General features: G+C 34.7%; 1 protein-coding gene across 7 annotated transcripts in view; it reads right to left on the bottom strand.

Annotated features, from left to right (window-relative positions):
- The window catches only part of RUNDC3B (RUN domain containing 3B), a 148,102-nt gene that overhangs the window by 121,429 nt on the left and 13,980 nt on the right, over nt 1-12,693 (bottom strand). For all 7 annotated transcript variants that reach the window (XM_060107963.1, XM_060107964.1, XM_060107968.1 and 4 more), the window contains exon 2: nt 1,371-1,486. In XM_060107963.1, coding sequence (XP_059963946.1) covers nt 1,371-1,486 — 116 coding nt within the window. The remainder of the gene's footprint in view (nt 1-1,370; nt 1,487-12,693) is intronic.

Here is a 12,693-nt window from a genome sequence, read left to right as displayed (position 1 = left end):
CCCATAACTCAGCATGGCTATATCAACACGGTCTAATTGTATTCTGTTGCAGTTGTTTACGTATTTTGTGAGCGAATTAAATGCCAAATGGTACACCAAATCAAGGGAATTGAGGTCTTATGATAAAACCCTTGGAACATTAAGATACATCAAGCTGTGCTGTATTTGATGTGTTTTAAAGTATTATTTATAAAATTATGTATAAAATTTTAAAATACGATCACCACACAATATAGTAACCATGACAATATTTCAAAATACTTTCAGACGCTCTGCGTTCATAAAAACTTATTTTCTCATAAAAGGTAACACATTAATGACAGAAATTTTAGAAAATACAGGACAGCAAAATAAGAAAAAAAAATAACCCTTTAAAAATACAGAACAACAAACTTTTAACAGAAAAGCACCAGTGATTTTTATGGATCCCATTTTAAATTGCAAAGGGCTGAATGAATTCAGATTTTGTCTCCCCATTTATTAAATCCAACCATTTGTTATAAGCCCACAGGACTGCTCAACTGATGCTTTCAGCATCAAAAAGCAGAAAACAAATTAACCTTCAGATTAAATTTGAGATTCTCATAAATTATATTACCACACAGATTACTTATTTGAAACTACTATAACATTAAGATTGTAAACATAATAAAAACTTAAGTGAAAACATCTAATGATCACGTCTCCTTTAGGAAAACTAGATAATGGAATTAATGTGATAAAGTTATTATTTATTATTACTAAAATTTATACTACATAATATTTCTTGATGTTATCAGCTATATTTTACAGATGTATATTTTTAATTTAAAAATATTTTATAATTCTGAGAGAACACAGCTCCCATCTTCCCTTTTAAATTTTAAGAGATTTACATTTCTGACATTAATACATTTACTGATTTATTTTTTTTTAAGTCCAGCATCTCTTTTACATAGCTCTTTTTTTAACCTACTTACAGCTAAAAAATTTTCAAAGATTCTGAGTTTAATGAAGAAAAGATTAAGCAAACAAACTTAATGCCTGGATGCTTCTCTGTAAACTAATTAAAATACCATCTAGTAATCTTTGAAGATGGGCTACCTTTTAACTTAAACTTTTATTTAATTACATATAGAAAGTGATCCTGCTTCTTGTATGTGGCAATTAATATATTCAATATTTTTAATGCATCCTGGAAATGGGTATAAATCCAAGAATAGAGATTCTTTACAGGGACACAGCCAAAAGATTAGACCTTCTAAAATCAGTTTTATGTTTCTCAAGATGCTGCTTGGCTGCTACATACACCAGACTGTATGGTTTCTAAAATTTCAACCTTGTTAATATGAGAGCTGTTGGCAGAATAAATAATACATAAGCACTATTACCTTTCAGCCGGTGACTTAGAATCTGTTCCAAAATAGCGGCAAAATTGTTAAATTCAGGAGAAGAATCATCAATTGTCTCAAAGCAGGACCGATCAATCAGGGTCTTCACAGAAAACCTATTGAAAAAAAGAGATTACGATTGCTTTTAAGTAGACTTGATTCATTCACCTAAATAGGAAAAACTAGAGAAAAGCAATTTAGAGAAGTATTACAGAAATACTTTATAAGATTATATATTCTGAAAACTCCATTTACTCAAATTCACTCTGTCAGTAGAAAATTTTACAGAAATATCAGACTTTTCACTTATATATTTACTATCTGTTGACTACATTAAGACTTAGAAATAGTTCACTGTCCACAGAACCATTAAAATCAGAATAAAAAAGATGAACAAAATTATTAAGTTGAAAGCCATAATACTACTTGTAAGAGACTGCAGCGTCAGACCAAAATGTTTCTAAGAGTTTTGGAGCATAAAATGGAATAAAACAGGATGTGAGTATTCATGAGGTGTAGATCCCAAGCTTTTATGAGCTATAATAAGAAAACTTACAATTCTGTAAAGTGCACTATATTTTTCCTTCTCTTCAGAACATCCTTTGTCTGTACTTTTGACTGCCAAGTACCAATGCATTTTCCAAGACAGCTTAAATGCCACCTCTTCAATGAAGAATTACCCTCCTACATATTCCTAGCACAAACTAGTATTTTGTTTGTATTTCCTTTAAGAGATGATTACAATTTATCTTACTGCTGTAACTTGTGTTGTCTAACTATTTTATTAGAATATAAACTCCTTCAGGGCAGAAACATAGCTTCTGTGTGTTTATATCTTCCTCAGCGCATAGGACAATGCCTTGAACGATGTACTCTGTAAGTACTTGTTGATTTATTTGTAAGATCTATTTTGAAGGCGTGGCAAAGAAACATTTAAAGGCCAATGTCACAGCAAGACAAAAAGAAAGTTTATGATTTTTAACATGTATACCCTTCCTGTAACCACCACCAAAATCCCGATCTTGAACAGTTCTGTTGCCCCTAGCATTTCCCTCATGCTATCCCTTTATAACCATACCATCCCTTTACAGTCATACCCTATGAAGGGTGATATGTGAGTGCCTAAGTAAAGACAATCAATAGGGTATGAAGAGAAGGGGATAACGATGAGAGTTGTTAAATCATTAGAAATGTAAACTATGAGGGAGATAAAGGAGTATAAATTGTTCCTTAGGTTTTAGGCTTATTGGCAATGCTTATTCAATCAGGACAAAAAATATAGGAGACACGTATAAAGGCAAATATAAAGAGATGTGTTTATATGAGTTATATCTATCAATATTTAGTATATTAGAACTGAGTAATGTCTAAAATACAGGCAGTCCTCCCTTTGCACATAAAAATGACTGTGCAAGCTGAAACTATGCAGAGTGATCCCAATAATCAATAGAAAGAATTACAGTTATTCTGTGCCCTTTACAAATTTTTGTCAAAACATTAAAAACTCTCTCACTGCCATTTATTATGTATAGGGAAATGGAAAAAAACAGTCAAACATATTTATTTACTACACTGTAATTTAGAACATTAGCAATACTGAGAATCCATTTTTGTGTCCTATGCCCTCTTCATTGACAACACCCTAGAAAAGTGAGGCCAATCTTCAGCAAACTTTTAATAAGAATAAATAAGTATAACGTTCTTATTCAGTAAAAGAATGAAATGCTAAGTGTTCCTAAAATGGATAAACAAAAACCATACAGTCTCCACCTCCACCTTTGACCTAAAAAGAAGGAAACTTCTGAATGTTTCTCTCTAATCTTTAACAGATAGAACGGAATGGGAAATCTAACTCTGCAATCACATCTGAGGTAGGAGTAATCTACCACTTCAAAAAAGCATGGCATCTAAGATAGTAAGCACATAGGTGAAATGAACTGAAAATTACATTTAAAGATAAAAATAATAGAGTGCTTATTTCATCAAAACGAGCTAGGTTAGAACTCAATTTCCACCTGTAACGCCTGGTAAGACTTTAGCCACTACTGTCCTCCAGGAATAACACAAAATTACCTAACGAATGTTCTTCTTTGTAAATGTAATAGGAAGGAAAAGCCATGGAGAGTAACACATATATCTTTGTAGCATCAAGAGCCATGTACAGATCAATCAGTAGTCAATAAAATATGCCTTTCTATCATGTTATTAGTGCATCATCTCCTCTAGAAGACACTATCTGCATGATGAAAACCTAAAATGGTGAATCTCAGAGCACTATATTACTTGTAACTCAGTATCCGGCTAAAAACTAAAACAAAGGTGCCAATATCCCAAAGCATATCATTAGACACAATTTCTGTTATTTCTAAGCATGAAGACATTTTAAGGGTGAGAAAGCTTTTTAAATAATTTCTATTATAACAAGGTTAATAATGAAGAAAAATAATGTTTCCCAGCATTGCTTTATCATTTATAGCCTACTCTCCTCCTGTCAACACAAATCAAAACTTCAGAAGGCAAATTAGTTCCTTAGAGTCCATGTTTTACTTCTAGCTAGCCAAGTCTTCCCACTCAACATTTACTTCTCTAGAGTCCTGTGGCTAGTTCCATTATGCCAGAATAGTGAGAACCTATTCCTCCATAACACAGTAACTAAGACATGCTATAAAAACCAAACCTGTAAAAAGAATTTCAATACATCCAAAAAACATCACACAGATGCTGAGCTATTTCCTGATAATGATGACAATATTAGTCATCTATTTCCCAAAAAGGACTGATTTTAAAATAATGAAATGACAATTTGATGAATGTCTAAAAATACCAAATCAAGTCTAAGTAACAGCTTTTACATAAGAATTAAAAAGTCAAAAATTTACATGAAAGGGTCTTTCAATTAAGTGCGGTTTTTGAAATGTCTCTCTCTTAAAAGATTTTCTTTCCCACCTTCAATGTCCAAAGGAAATTTTTGTTAGTTTAGAGATAAGAAAAAATGTGACTAAAACCATCAAACTTAAAGCAGGAACTACCTTTTTCCCTTTGGAAACATACCAAGAAAGATGCGATGGTTTCCAAAACTACATTTAAAAAAATCTTCATTACACCCATATTAATTCCTTCCACAGCTCATAAGTTTGTAACATAACTGTAACAACGAATAGTTAAAAGCAAAAAATGTGACAATAAAGTCAAAAATAAAATTACTTATCCTTAAAAAGCTAAAAATAGAGCTACCATATGATTCTGCAATCCCATTCCTGTGCATATATCCTCAAAACACCATAATTCAAAAAGATACATGCACTCCAATGTTCATAGCAGCACTATTTACAACAGTCAAGACATGGAAGCAAACCAAAATGTCCATCGATGGATGGATAAAGATGTAGTATGTATATACAGTGGAATACTCAGCCATAAAAAGGAATGAAATAATGCGATTTGTAGCAACACAGATGGACCTAGAGATTATCATACTAAGTGAAGTAAGCCAGACACAGAAAGATATATATCATATGATATTGTTTATATATGAAATTTTTAAAAAATCATACAAATGAACTTATTTACAAAACAGAAAGAGACTCACAGACACAGAAAACAAAATTACGGTTACCAAAGAGGAACATGGGGTGGGCAGAGGGAAAAATTAGGAGTTTGGGATTAAAATATACACACTACTATATATAAAATACATAACCAACAAGGACCTACTGTATAGCACAGGGAACTCTACTGAATATTTTGTAATACCTATAAGGGAAAACAATCTGAAAAGTAATACGTATATATCTATATATAGATACATAGAGACGTATATATATCTAAATACATATATATCTGAATCACTATGCTGCACACCTGAAAGTAACACAATATTGTAAATCAACTATACTTCAATAATAAAAAAAAAGAATTTTCTTGCAGGCCAAAATAACTTACTGTGTTAAATATGTACACTCTTTATTGGAAAGAAACTATTTAAAGAGTGAAAATTCATCTTTAATATTTAGGCCCTGCATTAGTAATATACACAGATGTAGTCCCATATACACAGAGCAATCGAGTAGGACAGAAATTTATTCCCATCTCTTTACAACAAGCTTATGTAATCTTAACCATTTATCAAATATGCTTCAGAAAAAAATTCATTTCACAAAAACCAGATTTTCTTATCTATATTGTTATATCCCTTTACATGGAATTATACCTTAAGATAAGTAAAGTACATAAAAGCATACAGAATCATCACATTTCAAAACTAAAAGGGGGGGTGTCCCCTGGTGGCACAGTGGTTAAGAATCCACCTGCCAATGCAGGGGACACGGGTTTGAGCCCTGGTTTGGGAAGATCCCATAAGCCACGGAGCAACTAAGCCAGTGAGCCACAACTACTGAGCCTGCGTTCTAGAGCCTGCGAGCCACAACTACTGGCCCTGAATGCCACAACTACTGAAGCCCACGCGCCTAGAGCCTGTGCTCTGTAATGAGAAGACACCGCAATGAGAAGCCCATGCACCGCAACAAATAGCCCCCGCTTGCTGCAAGCAGAGAAAGCCTGCGCGCAGCAACAAAGACCCAACACAGCCAAAAAAAAAAAAAAAAAAAACAACTAAAAGGGGTTCAGAAAAGTACATAGTCATTCATAAGAGTGATATTTTTAAAAAGAATGTAAGTATCCAAATTGTAAGAGAGAATTCTTTCCACTACTTCACACCAAATTTACAGGATTCCTTATATTATTATCACTAGCAGTCTTTACCAAGGTGTGGGGGTAATGATCCTATGCCATTAATATAATACCTACCATTAATAATCAACAAGGAGATATGATACAATCCACCCCAAATGTAATGTAAAATAGTGACTATGGATGATAATGAGCAAAGTATTCATTAGAAGGAAGGCTTATTTCTTTTCTTATATTTCACATCAGAAACCCTCCAAATCGAGAGGGCAGACAGCAGAAGCAAGAAGAAGTACAATTTTGCAGCCTGTGGAAGGAAAACTACATTCACAGAAAGATAGACAAAATGAAAAGGCAGAGGACTTTGTACCACATGAAGGAATAAGATAAAACCCCAGAAAAACAACTAAATGAAGTGGAGATAGGCAACCTTCCAGAAAAAGAATTCAGAATAATGATAGTGAAGATGATCGAGGACCCTGGAAAAAGAATGGAATGAAAAATCAAGAAGATGCAAGAAATGTTTAACAAAGACCTAGAAGAATTAAAAAACAAACACCTAGAAGAATTAAATAACAAACAAACAGAGATGAACAATACAATAACTGAAGTGAAAAATACACTGGAAAGAACGAATAGCAGAATAACAGAGGCAAAAGAACAGATAAGTGACCTGGAAGACAGAATGGTGGTATTCACTGCCACGGAACAGAATAAAGAAAAAGAATGAAAAGAAATGAAGACAGCCTAAGAGGCTTCTGGGACAATATTAAACGCAACAACATTCGCATTATAGGGGTCCCAGAAAGAGAAGAGAGAGAGAAGGGACCTGAGAAAATATTTGAAGAGATTATAGTTGAAAACTTCCCTAACATGGGAAAGGAAATAGCCACCCAAGTCCAGGAAGTGCAGAGAGTCCCAGGCAGGATAAACCCAAGGAAAAACATGCTGAGGCACATAGTAATCAAACTGGCAAAAATTAAAGACAAAGAAAAATTATTGAAAGCAACAAGGGAAAAATGACAAATAACATACAAGGGAACTCCCATAGGAGTTAACAGCTGATTTCTCAACAGAAACTCTACAAGCCAGAAGGGAATGGTATGACATATTTAAAGTGATGAAAGGGAAGAACCTACAACCAAGATTACTCTACCCGGAAAGGATCTCAATCAGATTCAATGGAGAAATCAAAAGCTTTATAGACAAGCAAAAGCTAAGAGAATTCAGCACCACCACACCAGCTCTACAACAAATGCTAAAGGAACTTCTCTAAGCGGGAAACACAAGAGAAGAAAAGGACCTACAAAAACAAACCCATAACAATTAAGAAAATGGTAACAGGAACATACATATTGATAATTACCTTAAACGTGAATGGATTAAATGCTCCAACCAAAAGACACAGGCTCGCTGAATGGATACAAAAAGAAGACCCATATATATGCTGTCTACAAGAGACCCACTTCAGACCTAGGACACATACAGACTGAAAGTGAGGGGATGGAAAAAGATATTCTATGAAAATGAAAATCAAAAGAAAGCTGGAGTAGCAATACTCATATCAGATAAAAGACCTTAAAATAAAGAATGTTACAAAAGACAAGAAAAGACACTACATAATGATAAAGGGATCAATCCAAGAAGAAGATATAACAATTATAAATATATATGCACCCAACATAGGAGCACCTCAATATATAAGGCAACTACTAACAGCTATAAAAGAGGAAATCGACAGTAACACAATAATAGTGGTGGACACTAATACCTCACTTACACCAATGGACAGATCATCCAAACAGAAAATTAATAAGGAAACACAAGCTTTAAATGACACAATAGACCAGAAAGATTTAATTGATATTTATAGGACATTCCATCCAAAAACAGCAGATTACACTTTCTTCTAAAGTGCACATGGAACATTCTCCAGGATAGATCACGTCTTGGGTCACAAATCAAGTCTCAGTAAATTTAAGAAAACTGAAATCATATCAAGCATCTTTTCTGACCACAAGGCTATGAGATTAGAAATCAATTACACAGAAAAAAACACAAACACATGGAGGCTAAACAGTACGTTACTAAATAACCAAGAGATCACTGAAGAAATCAAAACATACTTAGAGACAAATTACAATGAAAACACGATGATCCAAAACCTATGGGATGCAGCAAAAGCGGTTCTAACACAGAAGTTTAGAGCAATACAAGCCTACCTCAAGAAACAAGAAAAGTCTCAAATAAACAATCTAACCTTAAACCTAGAGGAACTAGAGAAAGAAAAACAAACAAAACCCAAAGTTAGTAGAAAGAAAGAAATGATAAAGATCAGAGCAGAAATAAATGAAATAGAAACAAAGAAAACAATAGCAGAGATCAATAAAACTAAAAGCTGGTTCTCTGAGAAGATAAATAAACTTTATAAACCATTAGCCAGACTCATGAAGAAAAAGAGGGAGAGGACTCAAATCAATAAAATTATAAATGAAACACCGGAGAAATACAAAGCATCCTAAGAGTCTAATACAAGCAACTCTATGCCAATAAAATGGACAACCTGGAAGAAATGGATAAATTCTTAGAAAGGTATGACCTTCCAAGACTGAACCAGAAAGAAACAGAAAATATGAACAATCACAAGTAATGAAATTGAAACTGTGATTAAAAATCTTCCAACAAACAAAAGTCCAGGACTAGGTGGCTTCACAGGTGAATTCTATCAAACATTTAGAGAAGAGCTAACACACATCCTTCTCAAACTCTTCCAAAAAATTGCAGAGGAAGGAACACTCCCAAACTCCTTCTATGAGCCCACCATCAACCCTGATACCAAAACCAAAGATACTACAAAAAAAGAAAATTACAGACCAATATCACTGATGAATATAGATGTAAAATTCCTCAACAAAATACTAGCAAACAGAATCCAACAACATATTAAAAGGATCATACACCATGGTCAAGTGGGATTTATCACAGGGATGCAAGGATTCTTCAATATACACAAATCAAACAATGTGATACACCACATTAACAAATTGAAGAAGAAAAACCATATGATCATCTCAATAGATGCAGAAAAAGCTTTTGACAAAATTTATCACCCATTTATGATAAAAACTCTCCAGAAAGTGGGCAGAGAGGGAACCTACCTCAACATAATGAAGGCCATATAAGACAAACCCACAGCAAACATCATTCTCAATGGTGAAAAACTGAAAGCATTTCCTCTAAGATCAGGAACAAGACAAGGATGTCCACTCTCACCACTATTATTCAACATAGTTTTGGAAGTCCTAGCCATGGCAATCAGAAGAAAAAGAAATAAAAGGAATCCAAATCGGAAAAGAAGAAGTAAAACTGTCACTGTTTGCAGATGACATGATACTATACACAGAGAATCCTAAAGATGCCACCAGAAAACTACTAGAGCTAATCAATGAATTTGGTTAAGTTGCAGGATACAAAATTAATGCACAGAAATCTCTTGCATTCCTATACATTAATGATGAAAAATCTGAAAGAGAACTTAAGGAAAGACTCCCTTTACCACTGCAACAAAAAGAATAAAATACCTAGGAACAAACTTACCTAGGGAGTAAGTAAGACCTGTATGCAGAAAACTATAAGACACTGATGAAAGAAATTAAAGATGATACCAACAGATGGAGATATATACCATGTTCTTGGATTGGAAGAATCAATATTGTGAAAATGACTATACTACCCAAAGCAATCTACAAATTCAATGCAATCCCTATCATTTTACCAATGACATTTTTTACAGAACTAGAACAAAAAATCTTAAAATTTGTATGGAGACACAAAAGACCCCAATAGCCAAAGCAGTCTTGAGGGAGAAAAACAGAGCTGGAGGAATCAGACTCCCTGACTTCAGACTATACTACAAAGCTACAGTAATCAAGACAATATGGTACTGGCACAAAAAGAGAAATATAGATCAATGGAACAGGATAGAAAGCCCAGAGATAAACCCACGCACCTACGGTCAACTAATCTATGACAAAGGAGGCAAGGATATACAATGGAGAAAAGACAGCCTCTTCAATAAGTGGTGCTGGGAAAACTGGACAGCTACATGTAAAAGAATGAAATTAGAACAGTCCCTAATACCATACACAAAAATAAACTCAAAATAGATTAGAGACCTAAATGTAAGACCAGACACTATAAAACCCTTAGAGGAAAACATGGCAGAACACTCTATGACATAAATCACAGCAAGATCTTTTTTGCTTCACCTCCTAGAGAAATGGAAATAAAAACAAAAATAAACAAATGGGACCTAATGAAACTTAAAAGCTTTTGCAAAGAAAACTACAAACAAGGTGAAAAGACAACTCTCAGAATGGGAGAAAATATTTGCAAACAAATCAATGGACAAAGGATTAATCTCCAAAATATATAAACAGCTCATGCACCTCAATATTAAAAAAAAAACCCAATCAAAAAATGGGCAGAAGGGGCTTCCCTGGTGGCGCAGTGGTTGAGAGTCTGCCTGCCGATGCAGGGGACACGGGTTCGTGCCCGGTCCAGGAAGAGCCCACATGCCACAGAGCGGCTGGGCCCGTGAGCCATGGCTGCTGGGCCTGCACGTCTGGAGCCTGTGCTCCGCAACGGGAGAGGCCACAACAGTGAGAGGCTCGCATACTACAAAAAAAAATAAATAAAACTTAAAAAAAAAAAAAAATGGGCAGAAGACCTAAATAGACATTTCTCCAAAGAAGACATACAGATGGCCAAGAAGCACATGAAAAGCTGCTCAACATCACTAATTATTAGAGAAATGCAAATCAAAACTACAATGAGGTATCACCTCACACCAGTCAGAATGGCCATCATCAGAAAATCTACAAACAACAAATGCTGGAGAGGGTGTGGAGAAAAGGGAACCCTCTTGCACTGTTGGTGGGAATGTAAATTGATACAGCCACTGTGGAGAACAGTATGGAGGTTCGTTAAAAAACTAAAAATAGAATTGCTGTATGACCCAGCAATCCCACCACTGGGCACATGCCCAGAGAAAACCATAATTCAAAAAGACATATGCACCCCAATGTTCATTGCAGCACTATTTACAACAGCCAGGTCATGGAAGCAACCTAAATGCCCATTGACAGACGAATGGATAAAGAAGGTGTGGTACATATATACAATGGAATATTACTCAGCCATAAAAAGGAACGAAACTGGGTCATTTGTAGAGTTGTGGATGGATCCAGAGACTGTCATACAGAGTGAAGTAAGTCAGAAAGAGAAAAACAAATATCGTATATTAATGCATATATGTGGAACCTAGAAAAATGGTACAGATGAACCAGTTTGCAGGGCAGAAATTGAGACAGAGACATAGAGAACAAATGTATGGACACCAAGGGGGGAAAGTGGCGGTGGGGGTGGGGGTGGGATGGATTGGGAGATTGGGATTGTAATGTATACACTGATATGTATAAAATGGATAACTAATAAGAACCTGCTGTATAAAAAAATTAAATTAAGAAAAAAAGAAACCCCCCAAATCTTTTTGAATCAGCAATTTGTCTTCTTTTTTCAAGTTTTATGCAAGTTAAGAACTCCCAACCATCATGTGTATCTTCCCCTTTATTTTTTCTATAATTTAAATTCCTTTGTAAGGAGAAAAAAAAATACTTTTCCTAGATCCATTTAGCAGGAGTCTGTAGACTACTGTCCACAGGCCAAAACCAACCAGTTGCCTGTTTCTGTAAATAAAGTTTTATTGAAACACAGAATAAAAAAGTTCCAACCATCTGGAATATACACCATGAAACTCAAAAGTCTATTTTGGCAGTGTTTACCATTTTTTAAACTTTTGCTCAATGTAAAAATCAAAAAGAGAGAGAGAGAGAAGTATATTTTAAAATATTTTCCCCACCTCTACTGTCAAAATTTCTTTCAAAATAGAACTATTAATCTAGGTACCTTAAGGCTGAGATAGTATATTATTAACATCTTGTACCGCTATATAAGCAGACTGATGAGAGCAAGATTGCACAACATGAAAAATAACATTGAAGCACTATCTTCAAAAAAAAAAAAGGACAAATTAAAAAATTTTATTTAAAATTACAAAGTAGGGCTTCCCTGGTGGCGCAGTGGTTGAGAGTCCGCCTGCCAATGCAGGGGACACGGGTTCGTGCCCCGGCCCGGGAAGATCCCACATGCCACGGAGCGGCTGGGCCCGTGAGCCATGGCCGCTGAGCCTGCGCGTCCGGATCCTGTGCTCCGCAATGGGAGAGGCCACAACAGTGAGAGGCCCACATAACACACACACACACACACACACACAAAAATTACAAAGTATTCAAACCAAGAAAACTTACCATCTTAAAATAACTCATTTGACTTCTTATATGAAATAACTCCCAATTAAAATCATTTTAATAAAGAATACTTTCACTGTACACTTGGATCACATATCCCTTTGGAATCCAATTCTTCTTTACTCAATGACAGGTGAAAATATTCAATTAATATATTTTAACATAGGTAAGCTATCTAGTAACTAGATAGACAATTCTACTACTGAAGTTATTAGATTTTTAAAAATTTGAATGCTTTTTATTTGTTTTCAGTTTTTAAAGGTTATATT

This window comes from Mesoplodon densirostris, chromosome 9 (genome assembly GCF_025265405.1).
Source record: "Mesoplodon densirostris isolate mMesDen1 chromosome 9, mMesDen1 primary haplotype, whole genome shotgun sequence".
NCBI lineage: Eukaryota > Metazoa > Chordata > Mammalia > Artiodactyla > Ziphiidae > Mesoplodon > Mesoplodon densirostris.
Note: the sequence above shows the minus strand (reverse complement) of the source record. Positions and strands in the feature narration are given on the sequence as shown.